At 42.8% G+C, this 21,103-nt stretch overlaps 2 protein-coding genes and 1 non-coding gene across 8 annotated transcripts in view; 2 read left to right on the top strand and 1 right to left on the bottom strand.

Annotated features, from left to right (window-relative positions):
* Window positions 1-17,157, top strand: part of TIPIN (TIMELESS interacting protein) — a 30,391-nt gene extending 13,234 nt beyond the window's left edge. For all 4 annotated transcript variants that reach the window (XM_012454512.3, XM_012454513.3, XM_021672053.2 and 1 more), the window contains 4 exons: window positions 328-450; window positions 960-1,023; window positions 8,183-8,389; window positions 12,377-17,157. In XM_012454512.3, coding sequence (XP_012309935.2) covers window positions 328-450; window positions 960-1,023; window positions 8,183-8,389; window positions 12,377-12,555 — 573 coding nt within the window. In that variant the 3' untranslated portion in view covers window positions 12,556-17,157. The remainder of the gene's footprint in view (window positions 1-327; window positions 451-959; window positions 1,024-8,182; window positions 8,390-12,376) is intronic.
* LOC135268721 (small Cajal body-specific RNA 14) lies at window positions 3,005-3,140 on the top strand. Its single transcript, XR_010337083.1, has one exon. It is a non-coding gene; the product is annotated as a small Cajal body-specific RNA 14 (non-coding RNA).
* Window positions 14,898-21,103, bottom strand: part of DIS3L (DIS3 like exosome 3'-5' exoribonuclease) — a 43,138-nt gene continuing 36,932 nt past the window's right edge. For all 3 annotated transcript variants that reach the window (XM_012454510.2, XM_021672051.2, XM_021672052.1), the window contains 5 exons: window positions 20,569-20,723; window positions 20,294-20,472; window positions 17,091-17,236; window positions 15,553-15,727; window positions 14,898-15,461 (listed from right to left, as the gene is read on the bottom strand). In XM_012454510.2, the coding sequence (XP_012309933.1) occupies window positions 15,153-15,461; window positions 15,553-15,727; window positions 17,091-17,236; window positions 20,294-20,472; window positions 20,569-20,723 (964 nt within the window). In that variant the 3' untranslated portion in view covers window positions 14,898-15,152. The remainder of the gene's footprint in view (window positions 15,462-15,552; window positions 15,728-17,090; window positions 17,237-20,293; window positions 20,473-20,568; window positions 20,724-21,103) is intronic.

The raw sequence follows: 21,103 nt of genomic DNA, 5'->3' as shown, positions 1-21,103 counted from the left end.
GTCTGGCCAAAATTTTTCTTATTAAACTTCCTTTTATAAGTTTTTCGAAGGCTGGGCGCTGTGGCTCACGCCTGTAATCCTAGCACTTTGGGAGGCTGAGGTGGGTGGATCACCTGAGGTCAGGAGTTCAAGACCAGCTTGGCCATCATGGTGAAACCCCATCTTTAAATAAAGAATTGTTTTTTTTAATTAAAAAAAAGTTTTTCAACCTTAAGAATATAAAATGACCCCAGTGATTTTGGCATAGCTTTTCAGTTCTGAAACTTGCTGACAGGGTCAGATGTGAGAATGAGACTCCTGCTTAGCATTTTTATTTTTATGTGCCAGGCTGAAGACTTGAAGACGCTAATCAGACACATGGAGCACTGGGCACATAGACTATTCCCTAAACTGCAGTTTGAGGATTTTATTGACAGAGTTGAATACCTGGGAAGTAAAAAGGAAGTTCAGGTAAGTGTTGAGATGATTATTAATATTCACAATGCTAAATGATAAGATAGATTCAGTTGAGGCTAGGCCGGTCGTGGTGGCTCACGCCTCTAATCCCAGCACTTTGGGAGGCTGAGGTGGGCAGATCATGAGGTCAGGAGATCAAGGCCATCCTGGCTAACATGGTGAAACCTCGTCTCTACTAAAATACAAAAATTAGCTGGGCGTGCTGGCATGCGCCTGTAGTCCCAGCTACTTGGGAGGCTGAGGCAGGAGAATTGCTTGAACATAGGAGGTGGAGGTGCAGTGAGCCGAGTTTGTGCCACTGCACTCCAGACTGGGTGAAAGAGCGAGACTCCGTCTCAAAAAAAAAAAAAAAAAAAAAGATTTAGTTGAGGCTAGATTGCTGTTTGAAATCTTCATTTTGAAGTCTCTTTTGGTAGAGAGGGAAAATTAATAGCAAATTACTATTTCTCCCCATAACATTATTGGTAAGGAGGTAAAAATAAATAATCTCTTTTTATTTTCAGACCTGTTTAAAACGAATTCGACTTGATCTTCCTATTTTACATGAAGATTTTGTTAGCAATAATGGTAAGAATATAGGTTTATCTACTTTGTAACAATTTTGGTTTTAGAAATAGATCTATAGGAAGCGTGTGGTGGCTCATGCCTGTAATCCCAGCACTTTGCTTTTTCATTTCTTGTTTAGGGACAGAATGTTGCTCTGTCACCCAGTTTTGAGTGCGGTGGGACAATCATAGATCCTTCTGCCTCAGCCTCCCAAGTAGCTGGGACTACAGGTGCATTCCATTGCGCCTGGCTAATTTTTAAATTTTTGTAGAGTTGGGGATCTCCCTGTGTTGCCTGGGCTGGTCTCACACTCCTGGCCTCAAGGCATCTCCCAGCTCAGCTTCCCAATGTGTTGGGATTACAGGCTTGAGCCACCGTGCCTGGCCAATTTTTTTTTTTTTTTTAAAGACAGAGTTTTACTCTGTAGCCCAGGCTGGAGTGCAGTGGGGTAATCTGGGCTCACTGCAACTTCTGCCTCCTGGCTCCTGGTTCAAGCAGTTCTCCTGCCTCAGCCTCCCAAGTAGCTGGGATTACAGGCATGTGCCACCATGCCCAGCTAATTTTTGTATTTTTTTTTTTTTTTTTTAGTAGAGATGGGGTTTCACCATGTTGGCCAGGCTGATCTTGAATTCCTGACCTCGTGATCTGCTCACCTTAGCCTCTCAAAGTTGTTGGATTACAGGTGTGAGCCACTGCGCCCAGCTTGTTAATTTTTTTTAAGATGTGTCAAGGCTGGGCACAGTGGCTCACGCCTGTAATCCCAGCACTTTGGGAGGCTGAGGCGGGTGGATCACCTGAGGTTGGGAGTTCAAGACCAGCCTGAACAACATGGAGAAACCCCATCTCTACTAAAAATACAAAATTAACTGAGCATAGTGGTGCATGCCTGTAGTCCCAGCTACTTGGGAGGCTGAGGCAGGAGAATTGCTTGAACCTGGGAGGCGAAGGTTGCGGTGAGCTGAGATCGCAGCATTGCATACTCTATCCTGGGCAACAAGAGTGAAACTTCATCTCAAAAAAAAAAATGACTAGTCAAGTACAGTAGTGAAAAGAGAGGAAAGAGTAGAACAAGGAGTTTGAGCTGTAACTGACTGTGAATGGAGATAACTCACTACCTTTGGATCAACCCCAGTTCTTTGGGAAGCCATGGAGGGAGGATTACTTGAATCCCGGAGTTCAAGACCAGCCTGGCCAACCTAGTGAGACCTCTGTCTCCAAAAATTTTTAAAAAGTTACTCAGGGGGTTGAGGTAGGAGGATCACTTGAGCCCAGGAATTCAAGGCTACAGTGAACCAGGCTCACACCACTATATTCTAGCCTGGGGAATAGGGTGAGACCTTGTCTGAAAAAAAAAAAAAAAGAATAGAAGTAGTTAGAGGACGCAGTATTAGAGGACTGGGTCCTTAGTCCATATCGTGTATTTTATTAATGTATGGTAAAGTACAATAAATAGGTATGTTAAAATGCCTTGGTAGTGGACTGGGTGCAGTGGCTCATGCCTATAATCCCAGCACTTTGGGAGGCTGAGGTGGGCAGATCACCTGAGGTCAGCAGTTTGAGACCAACCTGGCCAACATGGGGAGACCCCGTCTGTACTGAAAATATAAAAATTAGCTGGACGGGATGGTGTACACCTGTAATCCCAGCTACTCAGGAGGCTGAGGCAGGAGAGTTGCTTGAATCCAGGAGGTGGAGGTTGCAGTGAGCTGAGATTGTGTGACTGCACTCCAGCCTGGGTGACAGAGTGAGACTCTGTCTCAAAAAAAAAAAAAAAAAGGCTTGGTACATCAAATTTGTTGTAGAATATGAGCTTCTGAGAACTCTGGTGACCCACCCATCGTATATAGCATTTGTTAATAAAAATATATATCAAGATAAAGTGTTCATATACGTCTACACCATTGGATAAAGTGATACTGGAAAATTGGGCGAAATAATTTGATGAAAGTTTGCATTTCACTTAGAGTGCAGCTCTCGGATATAGGACTTTAGTGAGATCTATGTGACTGATCCTGGTATCGATTGCATTTGTTAGTTGTACAGTGCAACCGTAGACAGTCACACACATCAAAACAGATGGTTCCTGCCGACAGAGTCTGTATAGTTATCAGATTTTCTGTGCGATGGATCCATACATGTTTGTTTTTATATTTTAACTTTTAATGACATACAATTTTGCCAGTAGTGTGGTAGGTGTTGTAATTAGAGGTATGAGTAGGTCACAGGGTGGGATGCAAAGGAGGGCATATTACAAGTCCCTGGGGGTGGAGGGAGAGCATCACAAAGGTGGTTTCAGAAGAATTTTGATTTGGGGGTGGGAAGAAGAAAAAGGAAATTAAAAAGAAAAGTATTTTGAATGAACATTAGAGGCCAGGCAGAGGTGATTTTGGATGGGGGAGCCACCTATGCAGAGGTATAAATTAACAAGGATTTCAGGCTCTATATTCTATGGCAGTAAAAAAAAAAAAAAAAAAAGGGCAGGCTTGGTGGCTCAGGCTTGCAATTCTTGCAGTTTGGGAAGTCTAGGTGGGTGGAGCACATGGGCCTAGGAGTTTGAAACCAGCCTGTGAAACATTGGGAGATGCTGTCTCTACAAAGAAATAAAAAACTTAGCCAGGCAGTTCGTGCACGCCTGTAGTCCAAACTACTCAGGAGGCTGAGTGAGGTAGGAAGATTGCTTAAGCCTGGGAGGTTGAAGTTTCAGAGAGCTGTGATCACGCACGCCACTGTGCTCCACCCTGGGCGACAGAGTGAGACCCTACCTCAAAAATAAATAAGTAAATAAAAATAAAATGAAATTTTTAAAAATTAGCCGGGTGCGATGGCTCACGCCTGTAATCCCAGCACTTTGGGAGGCCTAGGTGGGTGGATCACGAGGTCAAGAGATCGAGACCATCCTAGTCAACATGGTGAAACCCCGTCTCTACTAAAAATACAAAAAATTAGCTGGGCATGGTAGCGCGTGCCTGTAATCCCAGCTACTTGGGAGGCTGAGGCAGGAGAATTGCCTGAACCCAGGAGGTGGAGGTTGCGGTGAGCCGAGATCGCGTCATTGCACTCCAGCCTGGGTAACGAGCGAAACTCCGTCTCAAAAAAAAATAAAAATAATAAAAAATTCCAGAAGTACACATGAGGCCAGGCATGGTGGCTCATGCCTGTAATCCCAGCACTTTGGGAGGCGGAGGCAGGCGGATCACCTGAGGTCTGGAGTTCAAGACCAGCCTGACCAACATGGAGAAACCCTGTCTCTAGTAAAAAATACAAAATTAGCCAGGCATGGTGGCGAATGCCTGTAATCCCAGCTACTCAGGAGGCTGAGACAGGAGAATCGCTTGAACCCAGGAGGCAGAGGTTGCGGTGAGCCGAGACGGTGCCATTGCACTCCAGCCTGGGCAGCAAGAGTGAAACTCTCTCAAAAAAAAAGAAGTATACATGAAATTTATTTACTGCAATGCTCATTGGCAAGTGATTATGGCAAAGAAGCTAAAGCCAGAAATATTCAGTGTGTTACAGGATGTCATCATTGTAAAGACAAACTAAAACATTAGTAAACTATAGAAAAATTAAAGGGAAATAAGTGCAATGAAAAAGGAAATAACACAGGGGAGTCAGAAATGATGGGATTGCAGATGCAACTGCAACAGTGAGGTGGGGAGGCTTCATTGAGTTGTCTTTTGAGTAGTTTGAAGACTGTAAGACAGTCATACAGACTTGAGGGGTACAAGGGAAGAATGTTCCAGGCAGAGTGTAATAATACAAAAGCCTTAGAATAGAAGTGTGCCTGAGATGTCCAAGGAACAGCTGGAGGCCAAGCACAGTGGCTCACACTTGTAATCCCAGCATGTTCGGAGACCAAGGCAGACTGAGACCAGGAGATAGAGACCAGCCTGGGCAACACAGTGAGATCCTGTCACTGCAAAAATTAAATTTAGGCCTTGTGCAGTGGCTCACTGGCTCACAGCTGTAATTCCAGCACTTTCGGAGGCCGAGGCAAGCAGATCACCTGAGATCAGGAGTTGGAGACCAGCCTGGCCAACGTGATGAAACCCTGTCTCTACTAAAAATACAAAAATTAGCTGGGTGTGGTGATGCACAGCTGTAATCCCAGCTACTGAGAGGCTGAGGCAGGAGAAACACTTGAACTCAGGAGGCAGAGGTTGCAGTGAGCCGAGATTGTACAACTGCACTCCAGACTGGGTGACAGAGTGAGACTGCTCAAAAGAAAAAATACATTACAAATTATATCGGTACAGAAGTAAACGTATTTAATAAACAAAATGGTCAAAACATTTTCACTTTTGTGGTGCCTGATGAAAAAATTTTGGGGACTATTAAGATACAAATGAAGTATATCACACAACAAACAAAAATCTCAGATTCAATTCTCTGATTTGTACCCTGTATTTCCGCATGCTTGTAATTCTCTGAATGGTCCATGTTAATTTATCTTTTTTTTTTTTTGAGATGGAGTTTCACTCCTTTTGCCCAGGCTGGAGTGCAATGACATGATCTTGGCTCACTGTGACCTCTGCTTCCTGGGTTCAGGTGATTCTCCTGCTTCAGCCTCCCGAGTAGCTGGGACTGCAGGCGCATGCCACCACGCCTGAAAATTTTTGTATTTTTAGTAGAGACAGGGTTTCACCATGTCGGCCAGGTTGGTCTCAATCCCTTGACCTCGTGATTTGCCCGCCTCAGCCTCCCAAAGTGCTGGTATTATAGGTGTGAGCCACCTAGCCTGGCCTAAAAACCCCATATGTTTCATAAGTGGTTTTTTTTTGGGATGGAGTTTCGTTCTCGTTGCCCAGGCTGGAGTGCAATGGCAATGGCATGATCTCGGCTCACTGCAACTTCCGCCTCCTGGGTTCAAGCTATTCTCCTGCCTCAGCCTCCCGAGTAGCTGGGATTACAGGCACACACCACCACATCCAGCTAATTTTTTTGTATTTTTAGTAGAGACAGGGTTTCACCATGTTGCTCAGGATGGTCTCACCTCGTGACCTCATGATCCACCTGCCTTGGCCTGCCAAAGTATTGGGATTACAGGTGTGAGCCACCGTGCCCGGCCCTAATTTTGTATTTTTAGTAGAGATGGGGTTTCTCCATGTTGATCAGGCTGGTCTTGAACTCCTGACCTCAGGTGATCTACTCCCCCGCCACCCAGCCTCCCAAAGTGCTGGGATTACAGGCATGGCCACTGTGCCCGGCTCATAAGTGGTTCTAATGCTTATTTTTTAACTGCTTCATCAGTGTTTCATACATGTACTCTATCAGTATTTCCTGACAGTGGAAGCCATTTTAGTTTCTTGCTTCATTTTTTTCATGTCAGGAAGGAAAAGTGGCTTTTCATTTTTCACTACTAAGGAAGAAACCTTAAAAGGGAGTTTGATTGTAAAAGGCTGAATTAAGTAGCATACGATTTTTAAATCTCACTGAAATAATTGTAAAGGTTTGTGTTTATGTTTTAAATGTTTTTTAAATTGTAGTATTTTTCTATAATTAACTAATATCTCAAGGCATAATATATACATAGAACAAGGATAATATATATAAACACATTTCAGATGGTGACCTGAATTGTTTGACCAACTTGTCAGATGTGATGGGATTTATTTTTTTTAAATTTCATCATGTGGATGATAAAAATAGAAAGTAAAGTGTCAGCTTTGCTGTTTTATTTTTTCCTTGTGCTTCTATTCTACCTACAGGCATTTTGTTATTTTGTAGAATCTTTTTTTTTTTTTTGAGATGGAGTCTTGCTCTGTCACTCAGGCTAGAGTGCAGTGGCATGATCTTGGCTCACTGCAACCTTTGCTTCCCTGGTTCAAGCAAGTCTTCTGCCTCAGCCTCCCGAGTAGCTGGGATTACAGGGGCCTGCCACCACGCTCAGCTAAGTTTTTCTATTTTTAGTAGAGACAGGGTTTCACTATGTTTGCCAGGCTGGTCTCAGACTTCCAAAGTACTGGGATTCCAGGTGTGAGCCACTGCGTTCAGCAGTCTTTTTAAGTTACCACTTGTGCATTTTGTTGGGGTTGTTTCGTTAAAGTAAGATGAAATCCATCAGTTTACTTGACTGGGTAATCAGAAATAACTGTATGTCTGAAATTGTAAATTGAGTGGGGGCCCCATTCTCCACCCTTTTGCAATATGGATCTTGCCTATAGAGTGGCTCACAGATCAGACAGTAACTCTGTCATAAGGACAAGGGACAGTTAACCACTGCCAGTCTTACTTTAAATATGTTAGTAAAACATAGTTTTTCTTAATTCTTAAATGAAATATAAATGGAAGATCTATTATTTACTTTCCATACTACTGTAGATCATTTGGAGACATCCTACCTTGAGTTAACTGGTTTACAGGGCTTTAAGAATTTAATACTTGAATGTAGACCACACTGAATTCAAAAAGAAATTAATTTGGAAATATGTCCATAGATATTTAAACTTTTCATTTTTCATTTGTCTGTTTTACCCTACAAAAGATAATGTCCTACATAAAATTACTTTTTACTGGCCAGGCATGGTGGGTCACACCTGTAATTAATTTCAGCACTTTGGGAAGCTGAGGCAGGTGGATCACCTGAGGTCAGGAGTTTGAGACCAGCCTGGCCAACATGGTGAAACCCTGTCTCTATTAAAAATACAAAAGCTAGCTGGGTGTGATGGCAGGCACGTGTAATCCCAGCTACTCAGGAGGTTGATGCAGGAGAATTGCTTGAACCTGGGAGGTGGAGGTTTCAGTGAGCCGAGATCAAGCCATTGCACTCCAGCCTGGGTGACAAAAGTGAAACTCCATCTCAAAAATAAAATAAAATTACCTTTTCCTATATAGACACTGTGGCAAACTATTGAAATGGTTTAATACAGAACGAGAATATGGTTTGGATTCTTTAAGCTCTTTTATTAGACCAAGCATAAAATATCTCTAATTACAACCAATAACTTTTGTTTCCTTTCATGTATATTTTAAATTGTATTTTCATTTGACTTAACATGCTTCTTCAAAGTGATTTATACATATTTCTTACTTATTTGAATTAAGCATGTATTCACAACATTCTTATACCTCACAGGTTGTTTCTTCGTCTGGCACCTTGCCACTTTAAATCCTTTTTCAATGAAAAGCCCTTCTGTAACAGTCTAACACTACAGATGTACTAACTTTTTCTTTTCTACTGCAGGTGAAGTTATGGGAAATAATGAACATGATGTAACTGCTAGTGAATTAGATCCCTTTTTGACAAACTCATCTGAAAGTGAGATGTTTGCTTCTGAATCAAGTAAAAGCCTAACAGAAGAGCAACAACAAAGAATTGAGAGAAATAAACAACTGGCCTTGGAAAGAAGGCAGGCAAAGCTGCTGAGTAATAGTCAGTCCCTAGGAAATGGTAAATTTTATGCCAGATTTTATGTGCTACTATTAATATATCCAAGGACATGTTAGAAATTTTAACTTTGTTGCTAGCCCCCAAAATAAAATACTTGCAGGAGTAGAAAAGTGTGATACTAAGTTTATGTATATTTTAGAGACAATGTGTGTGAGAGAAGAAAGAGACAATGTATGTGCTCCTCAAAGAATAGATAAATCCACGATGGTTTTCTGGATAGCTGAGTACCTCTTAAAAATTTACTTTAATCACTTGGCTGGGCACAGTGGCTCATGCCTGTAATCCCAGCACTTTGGAAGGCCTAGGTGGGAGGATCACCTGAGGTCAGGCATTCAAGACTAACCTGGCCAACATGGTGAAACCCCGTCTCTACTAAAAATATAAAAATTAACTAGGCATAGTGATGTGCACCTGTCATCCCAGCTACTTGGGAAGCTGAGGTAGGAGAATTGCTTGAACCCAGGAGGCGGAGGTTGCAGTGAGCTTAGATTGTCCCATTGCGCTCCAGCCTGGGCGACAAGAGCAAAACTCCGTCTCAAAAATAAATAAATAAACCAAAGAGGCCAGGCGAATTGGCTCATGCCTGTAATCCCAGTACTTTGGGAGGCTAAGGCGGGTGGATCACGAGGTCAGGAAATCGAGACCATCCTGGACAACATGGTGAAATCCCATCTCTACTAAAAATACAAAAATTAGCCGGACATGGTGGTGTGTGCCTGTAATCCCAGGTACTCGGGAGACTGAGGCAGGAGAATCACTTGAACCCCGGAGGCAGAGGCTGCAGTGAGCTGAGATCACACCACTGCACTCCAACCTGGGCGATGGAGTGAGACTCTGTCCCTCTCCCTGCAAAAAATGCTTTTTCTTGTGTTTTGTCACTTGTTAGCTGTACTTTTAAAAGTAGCCGTTTAATTTGCCCATCTGTAGAGCATCCCCATCTCACTTCTAAAACTGCTTATTTAAAAATACATTATTATTATGACTATTTTTAGAAACGTTCTCAATCTGTCACCCTGGCTAGAGTGCAGTGGTGTGATCTTGACTCACTGCAGCCTTGAACTTCTGGTCTCAAGCAGTCCTCCACTGTTGGCCTCCCAAAGTGCTGGGATTACAGGTGTGAGCCACTATACCTGGCCTAAATTTGCTGGGTTTTTTTTTCTTTTTCTTTCTGAATACCAGTAATATCAGGATATAAATTTGCTGTTTTTAACACAGATTGTGGGTTTGGAAACTACATAACCAAGTTTGTTAAAACTATATTTAGAAAGAATTGCAAGCTGGTTTTGAATGAAGTAAGTGGATTGCATATATTTTTCTCAATTTCCAATTCAGTTTTTCCTTTCAAAATGGAAAAATAAGAATTATAGGCCCAGCCGGGCGCAGTGGCTCACGCCTGTAATCCCAGCACTTTGGGAGGCTGAGGCGGGTGGATCACGAGGTCAAGAGATCAAGACCATCCTGGTCAACATGGTGAAACCCCGTCTCTACTAAAAATACAAAAAATTAGCTGGGCATGGTGGCGCGTGCCTGTAATCCCAGCTACTTGGGAGGCTGAGGCAGGAGAATTGCCTGAACCCAGGAGGCGGAGGTTGCAGTGAGCCGAGATCGCGCCATTGCACTCCAGCCTGGGTAACAGGCAAAACTCCGTCTCAAGAAAAAAAAAAAAAGAAGTATAGGCCCAGCACAGTGGCTCTTGCCTGTAATCTCAGCACTTTGGGGGGCTTGAGGCAGGCAGATCGCTTGAGCCCGGAAGTTCAAGACCAACTTGGGCAACATAGACCCTGTCTCTACAAAAAATAATAATAATAAGTAGATACCATGTTGTAAAAGAAGCTTCACCTGGGCTGGGTGCGGTGGCTCACACCTGTAATCCCAGCACTTTGAGGGGCTGAGGCGGGCGGATCACCTGAGGTTGGGAGTTCGAGACCAGCCTGACCAACATGGAGAAACCCCATCTCTACTTAAAAATACAAAATTAGCAGTGTGTGGTGACGCATGCCTATAATCCCAGCTACTCAGGAGGCTGAGGCAGGAGAATCGCTTGAACCCAGGAGACGGAGGTTGTGGTGAGCTGAGATGGTGCCATTACCTAATACTCTAGCCTAGGCAACAAGAGTGAAACTTTGTCTCAAAGAAAAAGTTACACCCAGTATATTAAAATTTTCAAGTGAAAATTATTTTGGCTACCTTTTGTTTTTTTCAGTTAGGATAAATTTTCTTTTTTTTTTTTCATTTTTGAGACGGAGTCTCGCTCTGTAGACCAGGCTGGAGTGCAGTGGCGCGATCTTGGCTCACTGCAACCTCTGCCTCCCAGGTTTCCCAGGTTCAAGCAATAACCCTGCCTCAGCTTCCTCAGTAGCTACAACTACAGGTGCGTGTCACCACACCCGGCTAATTTTTGTGTTTTTAGTAGGGATGGGGTTTCACTGTGTTGGCCAGGCTGGTCTCGAACTCCTGACCTCGTGATCCACCCACTTTAGCCTCCCAAAGTGCTGGGATTACAGACATTAGCCACTGCGCCTGGCTGAATTTACTTTTTCTTTACAATTGATCTTATTAGTACCATGTGAAACATTACATGAAGATAGCATTATTCTTGATGGCAGTGGCTTCCTTGCTGTCAATATCAAGTATACGTGGCAAGTGGTATAAGCTCACCTTTTGTTTATCATATACAACTTAAAATTTGTCCAAATGGAAGTAAGTACCTTAAAGTTTTTTTGTTTGTTTGTTTTTTTAAGACGGGGTTTCATCATGTTGGTCAGGCTGGTCTTGAACTCCTGACCTCAGGTGATCTGCCCACCTTGGCCTCCAAAGCGCTTGGATTACAGGCATGAGCCACCGCACCTGGCCCATGTATTTCATTTTTATTAGACCTCTTTCTCGTAGTTTTGCTTTTTTTTTTCTTTATAAGATGGAGCCTTGCTCTGTCACCCTGGCTGGAGTGCAGTGGCTGATCTTGGCTCACTGCAGCCTCCACCTGCCAGGTTCAGGTAATTCTCCTGCCTTAGCCTCCCAAGTAGCTGGGATTACAGGTGTGCTTTACCACACCTGGTTAAGTTTTGTATTTTTTGTAGAGACGGGGTTTCACCTTATTGGCCAGGCTGGTCTCAAATTCCTGGCCTTGAGTGATCCACCTGCCTTGGCCTCCCAAAATGTTGAGATTACAGGTAAGATCCACTGTGCCTGTCCAGAAGTAGTTTTGATTTTGAATGACAACAGTTAAATTTGACTATGATCCAAGAGTGTGAGTTTAATAACATTCAAAATCCTTTTGCTTTTTTTCTTTTTGGCAACAGGATCTCACTTTGTCACTCAGGCTGGAGTGCAGTGGTGAAATCACAGTTCACCACCACACCCAGCTAATTTTTTTTTTTTTTTTTTTTTGATGTTTTGTTGAGATGGAGGTCTCACTATGTGGCCAAGGCTGGTCTTGAACTCCTGAGGTCAAATAATTCTCCCACCTCAGCCTCCCAAAGTGTTTGGATTGGACCTGGCCTCTTTTACATTTCAAATGGATCTTATACATGTATAAATATGGGTTTATTGGCCAGGCGTGGTGGCTTATGCCCGTAATCCTAGCACTTTGGGAGGCTGAGGTGGGCGGATCACCTGAGGTCAAGAGTTCGAGACAAGCCTGGCCAACATAGTGAAACCCCATCTCTACTAAAAATACAAAAATTAGCTGGGTGTGATGGTGGACGCCTGTAATCCCAGTTACTTGGGAGGCTGAGGCAGGAGAATCGCTTACACCCAGGAGGCAGCGGTTGGAGTGAGCCGAGATTGCGCCATTGCGCTTCAGCCAGGTGACAGAGCGAGACTACATCTCAAAAAAAAAAAAAAGGTTTATTTAGAAGAAAATGATCATCATTAACATTAAGTGATCATAGATTTTATTTTACTAAACTGATTTGTAGAGGTTTGTTCTTATGTGGTAAGATTGGATCAGGTACTTATAATCAGTAATAATGGTATGATTTCTTTCAGATATGTTAATGAACACACCCAGGGCACAGACAGTTGAAGAGCTTAATACGGATGAGGATCAAAAGGAGGAGTCAAATGGATTAAAAGAACACATTCTAGACAATTCATGTAATCATACTAATACTTTAAATGTAGAGGAGGAATTAAAATTAGGGGAAACATTGCTGGACCAATCTTAAAAATGTGTAACATTTTTAAGCATCAACAGTAACTTGATGCTTCATCCAGAAATATTACTGAAGCTGGTTAAGTTTCCATTAAGATAAAATGTGTATGTTAACTCACCATCCTGCAAGCTTGTTGTTACTATGCATTTTTCTTCTTTGAGTGAAAATCCTTAGGTAGTAAAAATTTTTACGGATTATTGTTTAAAATCTGGTAATCTGGTATTTGTTTATAATTATGCTTGTCCCTTTAGTTAAATCTGTTCATTTTAGTGTTTGTTTTTATATAGGTATTTCTTCATAAAATGATCAGTCGGTAATAAGCAGTTTCTTCTGCTGCTCATCTGTTGTTGAATGCCTTGTTTTCACTAAGTTGGGAGGTTTTGTTTTTGTTTTTTACTGATCCTTGCAGAGCAGGGCTAACCCATGGACAGTGTACCCAGAGTAGCCTGGGTGCAGTTTTAACATGTACATAAATATTAATGTCAATTTTTTTCAAGGAAGTAAAAATTATCTTAAAAGCTATCTACAGGCTTTATGGAAGGTTTTCATTGCTATTTAGTTCTGGAGTTTATACTTTTGGTAAATACAAAGCTTTTACATGTTTTTTAAGGAGTTGTTTTAATACTTAAAAGGTCACATGAAAGGCTGACATATTGCCTGGCCCTCTTAGGAAATAGGGTAGTTCAAAGAATGCTTTTTGATAACTTACTGACTAGTTGGAGTGAAACTTGCAAAGTATCATGGGGAACACAGCATCTAAAGAGGATTCATAGGAAAGACTGCATTTGGTGGAGGAGATTCCAAGTATTGGGAAGCACATGTACAATAATGATAAATAATGATTGAGGGGGTAAGGGAGATTTTAGGAATGCTGATTTTGAGGCTAGAAGTGTTAGGGCCAAATTGTGAGAAGACCTGATTGGAGTTCTTCCTGCCAGGTAGAGGGGTAATTACAAATAAGAAAGGTTAGCGTTAGGAAAGGCTCTCCCACCCCACCCTCTCACCACTATATTGTGTGTGTGTGTGTGTGTGTGTGTGTTTGTGAGAAGGTCTCACTGTCACTCAGGCTGGAATATAGCAGCCCAATTCCAACTTACTGCAGCCTGAAAGTCCTGGGGCCCAAGCTATCCTCTTGCCTTAGCTTCCCAAGTAGCTGTGACTACAGGCATGTATCACCATGCCTGGCTAATTTTTTAATTTTTGTAGAGATGGTGTCTCACTATGTTGACCAGGCTGGTCCTGGACTCCTGGCCTCAAGTGATCTTCCATCGCACTTGGCCTCTCACCTTCTTTTCTCTTGGGGAAAGGGGAGAATGATGATGGTGCTATAGAGGCTTCCATCTACAAAGCCAGGACAGACAGGCATCTTTTCTTCAAGGTTTCTGACTTCAGGTGGGGACAGGGAGTGGAAAAGATGGTTTGATTGAAAAGCCAGGAAGTTGAGCACAAGGAGAACATCTGGGATGGGGCAGGGGAGGGGACTGTGGGCCTGCTGGGAACTGCCACAGGGATGGGCCAAGAGGCATGTATATCAGGAGAATTGTGGCTAACTACAGCCATTAGGGGATCAGCTAGAAGATGGAGAGCAGTTTCAAGGTGCCACCAATGCCTACAGAAACTGCTTCCTCAAGAGGGCCTATTCCTGCTTCTCTCTACCCTCACAAAACTGTATTAAATAACTGAGAAAGAAGAGTTAATTTTTTTTGAGACAGAGTTTCACTCTGTTGCCCAGGCTGGAGTGCAGTGGGGCAATCTCGGCTCACTGTAACATTCGCCTTCCAGGTTCAAGCAATTCTTTGCCTCAGGCTCCCGAGTAGCTGGGATTACAGGCGCCCGTGACCATGCCTGGCTAATTTTTTTTGTATTTTTAGTAGGGTTTCACTATCTTGGCCAGGCTGGTCTTGAACTCCTGACCTCATGATCCACCTGCCTTGGCACCCAAAGTGCTGGGATTGATTATAGGTGTGAGCCACAGTGCCCAGCCAAGAGTTAATTTTTCTAGTAGGGCGTTTGCTGGCAAAGTAACATGTTTCCAACAAGGGGACGGTCAGTGCACCTCATCCAAGTGGGAGGGTGGGAAGGGAGGCCTGTGACATAGAACTTTCCCTGCGCACCCTACCACCCGCCCTGTGTCCTATTCCCAACTAGTACTGGAGACAGCAGGAAAGGGTTGAGTCAAATAGGAAACAGGAGTTTTTAAGTGGAGAGGTGGACTCAGGACTAAGTCTTTACTATCTATCTGAAAGTGACTGAAACTTACTGGACAGATGTCAAAGTCCATTTGTCCTATGACCCAAATGGATTCGTAATTACTGGAAAAATAAAACATTTGAAAGAACTGATTTGAGACAAGATAACCAATAATTTTGGGTTTATTAAAATTATTAAAAAGGGGCTAGCAATCTGCAGAGCCACCACTTACTGTCCACTCATTATTGAAAACTCAGTTAACAAAGTGACCTAATTATACTTCATTTAATGCAAGTTTAATGAGTGAGAGAACATTTTACATGTATGTGAAATAACTACCCAGTCCTGATCGACTAGAGTGACACACATTAAATGTTAGGTCTGAAAAGACTGTAAAACATTGACATGTAGTAAGTCTTTCATATTCCATAATTGTTTGAAACATCCAGGAGAGCTAGGTCCTTTATCTCCTCTAGAAGTGCGTATAGGCTCCTTCCCTTTGTTTGACAATATTCTTGACATTCTTCCTGAATGATGTTTACTTTGACTTCTTGGGCAAGCTGAGCTTCTTCCACAGATTTAGTTACTTCTTTCACTAACTCACTCTTAAGCAAGGGGGAACTCTGGTGAAAAAGTTCTGTATTTGGTATCTTGTATGGTTTGTTACTTATTATTTCAAGTCGGATAGTATCAGAATGGCAGCGTGAGGCCTGTACGGATATTCTTACCTAGCATAGAGAAGAAAATACATTACTAAATCATACTATTTGTTCTTTACGTTTAGAATATTAATAATACTTAATAGAAATATAGACTTACGGTTACATGGTCAAACAAATGGAATGTAACAGATTCCCCATCTGTTGTAGTAGAGGTAATTTTGTTTTGAAATCGTTGAAGGGATCCTGGTTTCCATTCAGAACGGCTGTCTGGGCCACATGAGATGACTAAACCATCTTTATTTTTTAGATAAGCAGCACCTTTAATCCCAAACCTATATTTTGGCCAGAATATAAATCCAGAGACAATGTATTCTTAGTACACAGATCTTTTTTTTTTTTTTTGAGACAGAGTCTTGTTTTGTTGCCAGGCGCCAGGCTGGAGTGCAACGGCGCAATCTCGGCTCACTGCAACCTCTCCCTCCCAGGTTCAAATAATTCTCCTGCCCCAGCCTTCCCAAGGAGCTGGGACTACAGACGTGTGCCACCACACCCAGCTCATTTTTTTTTTTTGTAGTTTAGTAGAGACGGGGTTTCATCATGTTGGCCAGGATGGTCTCGATCTCTTGACCTTGTGATCCACCCACCTTGGCCTCCCAAAGTGCTGGGATTATGGGCGTGAGCCACCGTGCCTGACTGTACACAGATCTTATATACTTAACTAGAATACTAGTTTTTCTCCTAGATTAAAAAACAAATCACTTTTCCTGTGGTTTACCTCCAAGAACTTATTTCACCTTAGCAGATTGAAACAAAGTGTTTTGCTGGATTAGAAAGACCCTAAAACTTAGCAGATTGAAACAAAGTGTTTTGCTGGATTAGAAAGACCCTAAAATGGATGTAGATGAATATATATATGTATTCCAATCTTCACTTTTTTTTTTTTGAGACAGAGTCTTGCTCTGTCACCCAGGCTGGAGTGCAGTGGCACAATCTTGGCTCACTGCAACCTCTGCCTCCTAGGTTCAAGCAATTCTGCCTAAGCCTCCTGAGTAGCCGGGATTATAGGCACGCACCACCACGCCTGGCTAACTTTTGTATTTTTAGTAGAGACGGGGTTTCTCCATGTTGGCCAGGCTGGTCTTGAACCCCTGACCTCAGGTGATCCACCCACCTCAGCCTCCCAAAGTGCTGGGATTACTGGCGTGAGCCACTGCACCTGGCCTCCAATCTTGACATTTATATTCTGAATTATATATTACATTATGTACATATGCTACCAAGTTGCTTAAAATTTTTTTTTAGTTTTTTTATTTTTCTGAGATGGAGTCTTGCTCTATTGCCCAGGCTGGAGTGCAGTGGTGCGATCTCAGCTCACTATAATCTCTGCCTCCCGGGTTCAAGTGATTCTCCTGCCTCAGCCTCCTGAGTAGCTGGGATTATAGGCGCGTGCCATCACGCCTGGCTAATTTTTGGATTTTTAGTAGAGATGGAGTTTCACCATGTTGGTCAGGTTAGTCTTGAACTCCTGATCTTGTGATCTGCCTGCCTTGGCATCCCAAAGTGCTGGGATTACAGGCATGAGCCACCGTGCCCAGCCTGTTTAAATAGTTTGATAAATTATATCTAATATACGGTTTGTATTCTACACTTTTAGTTTATGATTTCGTATGCGCCATTGCATTGGATGTAACATACCTTGGTATAAATACAAGCACACCATTTGTTCGAATTGAATAAATCACTCCATCAGATATGCAACGCTCCTCGGTGTCAGGGTCTTTGTCTTTGAAGTACATGCACTGGAAGAGCTCAGTAGACTGCTTCTGAGAATGCTGTGCTGCCTATGAGAAGCACAACTCCAAAGCATTATAACACTCCCCTGGCATTTCCCAAAGAAAAGAAATTCATATTCATTCAAAGGTGAGATTCTTTAAGACTATTAATATAAAAATTGTTCTCTGTTGTGTAATTTTTGTGAGAACTTAACCATCTAGTATTAGCTCCTCAAAATGTCTTAGAAATGAATTATTTTATAAAATGAAACCCATTTATAGTTTATAGAAATTAGTTTATAGAAATTAAGGCCGGGCGCGGTGGCTCAAGCCTGTAATCCCAGCACTTTGGGAGGCCGAGGCGGGTGGATCACGAGGTCGAGAGATCGAGACCATCCTGGTCAACATTGTGAAACCCCGTCTCTACTAATACAAAAAAATTAGCTGGGCACGGTGGCGCGTGCCTGTAATCCCAGCTACTCAGGAGGCTGAGGCAGGAGAATTGCCTGAACCCAGGAGGCGGAGGTTGCGGTGAGCCGAGATCGCGCCATTGCACTCCAGCCTGGGTAACAAGAGCGAGACTCCGTCTCAAAAAAAAAAAAAAAAAGAAATTAAGAGGTCAGCAAATTTGGGACATGTCCATCTTGGGAACAGGAAAAGTATCACACATGTCTTACTTGCCTTTCTTTTCAAGCCTGTTATACCAAAACCCTATTGGTGGATGTATAAATTAGCATTACTGATAAGGAAGACAATTTAGTAATATGTATCAAAAGTTTTTTTCTTTCTTCTTTTTTTTTTTTTTGAGATGGAGTCTCACTTTGTAGGCTAGGCTGGAGTGCAATAGCGTGATCTTGGCTTCCTGCAACCTCCGCCTCCTGGGTTCAAGTGATTCTCCTGCCTCAGTCTTCCAAGTAGCTGGGATTACAGGCGTACACCACCAGGCCTGGCTAATTTTTGTATTTTTAGTAGAAATGGGGTTTCACCGTGTTGGCCAGGCTGGTCTTGAACTCCTGACCTCAGGTGATCTAACCGCCTTGGCCTTGAAAAGTGCTGGGATTATAGGCGTGAGCCACTGCAGCTGGCCTTTCAAAGTTTCATTTGTGCATGCATATCTTTAAGCTCAGCAATTCCATTTCTAGGAATTTATCCAGGCAATCATTTGAAATGTCTGTATAAGTGTATCCACAAGGATGGTTGTAAATTGGATTGCTTAGAACAGTGCTGCCCAACAGAACTTTCTGCAATGATAGAAACGCTCTCTACCTGTGTTGCCCAATAGGTAGTCACTAAGCACAAGTGGCCACTGAGTATGTGCAATGTGGCCAGTATGACTGAGGAACCAAACTTTTAATTTTAATTTAAGTAGCCAACATAGCTAGTGCTACAATATTGCACGGCAGACAACTATATCATTGGATACAGAAAATTACGTTAAACATTTAGTTAGCTTCTAATTTCCTGCATTACCCAATGGTCTAATTCTATGCTGGGCAATCTTGTAGCAACTAGTAATATGAAACAGAATAGAAAGCAGCTTCAAGGGCCGGGCAAGGTGGCTCACGCCTGTAATCCCAGCACTTTGGGAGGCTGAGGCGGGTGGATCACGAGGTCAAGAGATCGAGACCATCCTGGTCAACATGGTGAAACCCCGTCTCTACTAAAAATACAAAAAATTAGCTGGGCATGGTGGCGCATGCCTGTAATCCCAGCTACTCAGGAGGCTGAGGCAGGAGAATTGCCTGAACCCAGGAGGCAGAGGTTGCGGTGAGCCAAGATCGCGCCATTGCACTCCAGCCTGAGTAACAACAGCGAGACTCCATCTCAAAAAAAAAAAAAAAAAAGAAAGCAGCTTCAAAACAATGATGTAACATGGTATGCTAGCAATAACATTTTGGTTATTTCAAACAGCAGGCATGGTATGATATTTTTATAAATAAAAATCTAAGCACTGTCTAGAATCATTAATCGTTAGCCGTGAGCAGTAAGATGACAGGTGATGTTTCTGTCTTCTCTTGTTTTTTGAAACAGTGTCTCATTCTGCACTCAGAGTGCCCAGCCTGGAGTGCAATGGTGCGATCTTGGCTCACTGCAACCTCCGCCTCCTGGGTTCAAGTGATTCTCCTGCCTCAGCCTCCCAAGTAGCTGGGATTATAGGCATGTGCCACCATGCCCGGCTAATTTTTGTATTTTTAGTAGAGACGGGGTTTCACCATGTTGGCCAGGCTAGTCTTGAACCCCTGACCTCAGGTGATCTGCCCGCCTCAGCCTTCAAAGTGCTAGGATTACAAGCATGAGCTACAGAGCCCAGCCCATATCTTTTTTTCTTTTTTTTTTTTTTTGAGACGGAGTTTCGCTCTTGTTACCCAGGCTGGAGTGCAATGGCGCAATCTCGGCTCACCGCAACCTCCGCCTCCTGGGTTCAGGCAATTCTCCTGCCTCAGCCTCCCAAGTAGCTGGGATTACAGGCACAGGCCACCATGCCCAGCTAATTTTTTGTATTTATAGTAGAGACGGGGTTTCACCACGTTGACCAGGATGGTCTCAATCTCTTGACCTCGTGATCCACCCGTCTCGGCCTCCCAAAGTGCTGGGATTACAGGTTTGAGCCACCGCGCCTGGCTTTTGTTTTTTTAAGATGCATTCTCACTCTGTTACCCAGGCTGGAGTACAGTGGCACGATCTCGGCTCACTGCAACCTCTGCCTCCTGGGTTCAAGCGATTCTCCTGCCTCAGCCCTCTGAGTAGCTGGGACTACAGGGGCACACCACCACGCCCAGCTAGTTTTTTATAGTTTTGGTAGAGTTGGGGTTTTACCATATTGGCCAGGCTTGTCTCAAACTCCTGACCTCAAATGATATGTCTGTCTCAGCCTCCCAAAATGCTGGGATTACAGTGAATCTTTATATTTCCACCTTTTGGGGGAAAAAAATAATAATCTACTGTCAAATCTCCCAAATCCACATAAGTTACCTGAGAACATCTGCAAAGGTAATGAAAGCACTATTAGAATAATTCTGGAATTTAATTTGCTAGAATGTATGATACTTCACTCTACTACACAATAAAGCAGATACTCTGTTAGCAAGAGATGACAGCTAAGAGAATTTGGAAATTCCCTCTTACTCGGTTTCTGTTGTTGATATGTCTGCATAATTCCTCAAGATCTTTGTTGCTGAACAAATTTCCCTTAATTTCCATTTTCTTTTCTTTTGAAATGGCTGCCATTAACAAGCGGTGTACTACAATATCTGAATATCTTCTTATTGGAGAAGTAAAGTGGGTATATTTATCTAATGCAAGACCTTCAAAAAGAAAGCAAAATATCAAAATAAACAAGAAATCTTTTAAAACAACTAGCTCAAAGTTGCAGCCCCACATAGGAACACAGTATGATTCACCATAATGATGGAACTCCTCCTCTGCGCAGGATCCAGTGGAGAAATACAGAGCATTGGACATGGCCTGCGTGGCCATGGAGCGCAGCAGCCTGTTCACGATGGGATCATTGGGGTCGTTCGCATTATCCAGAGAATCAGCCAGTGTTTTATTGGACCTGACAAAGAACAGAAAAACCGATAATCCCAGACAGTAATTTACAAGACAAAACTGAGGGGAACCCTTCGCTCATCCATCTGAATACCTTCATCTGCCAGTAAATTTATTTTGGACACATTTCAGAAGCAACTCTTCACTACAGAAATCTGGTTTGCTTTACAGTTTAAACAAAGCAAGAATGTCAGAATTCAAATACATTTCTTAAATAGTAATGAATAATGTACTGATTTTTATTTATTTATTTATTTATTTTTTTTGAGACGGAGTTTCGCTCTTGTTGCCCAGGCCAGAGTGCAATGGCGCGATCTCGGCTCATCGCAACCTCCGCCTCCTGGGTTCAGGCAATTCTCCTGCCTCAGCCTCCTGAGTAGCTGGGAT

This window comes from Aotus nancymaae, unplaced genomic scaffold (assembly GCF_030222135.1).
Source record: "Aotus nancymaae isolate 86718 unplaced genomic scaffold, 86718_ANA_hifiasm-v0.15.2.pri h1tg000041l, whole genome shotgun sequence".
Lineage (NCBI taxonomy): Eukaryota > Metazoa > Chordata > Mammalia > Primates > Aotidae > Aotus > Aotus nancymaae.
This window is presented reverse-complemented; position numbering and strand designations above follow the sequence as displayed.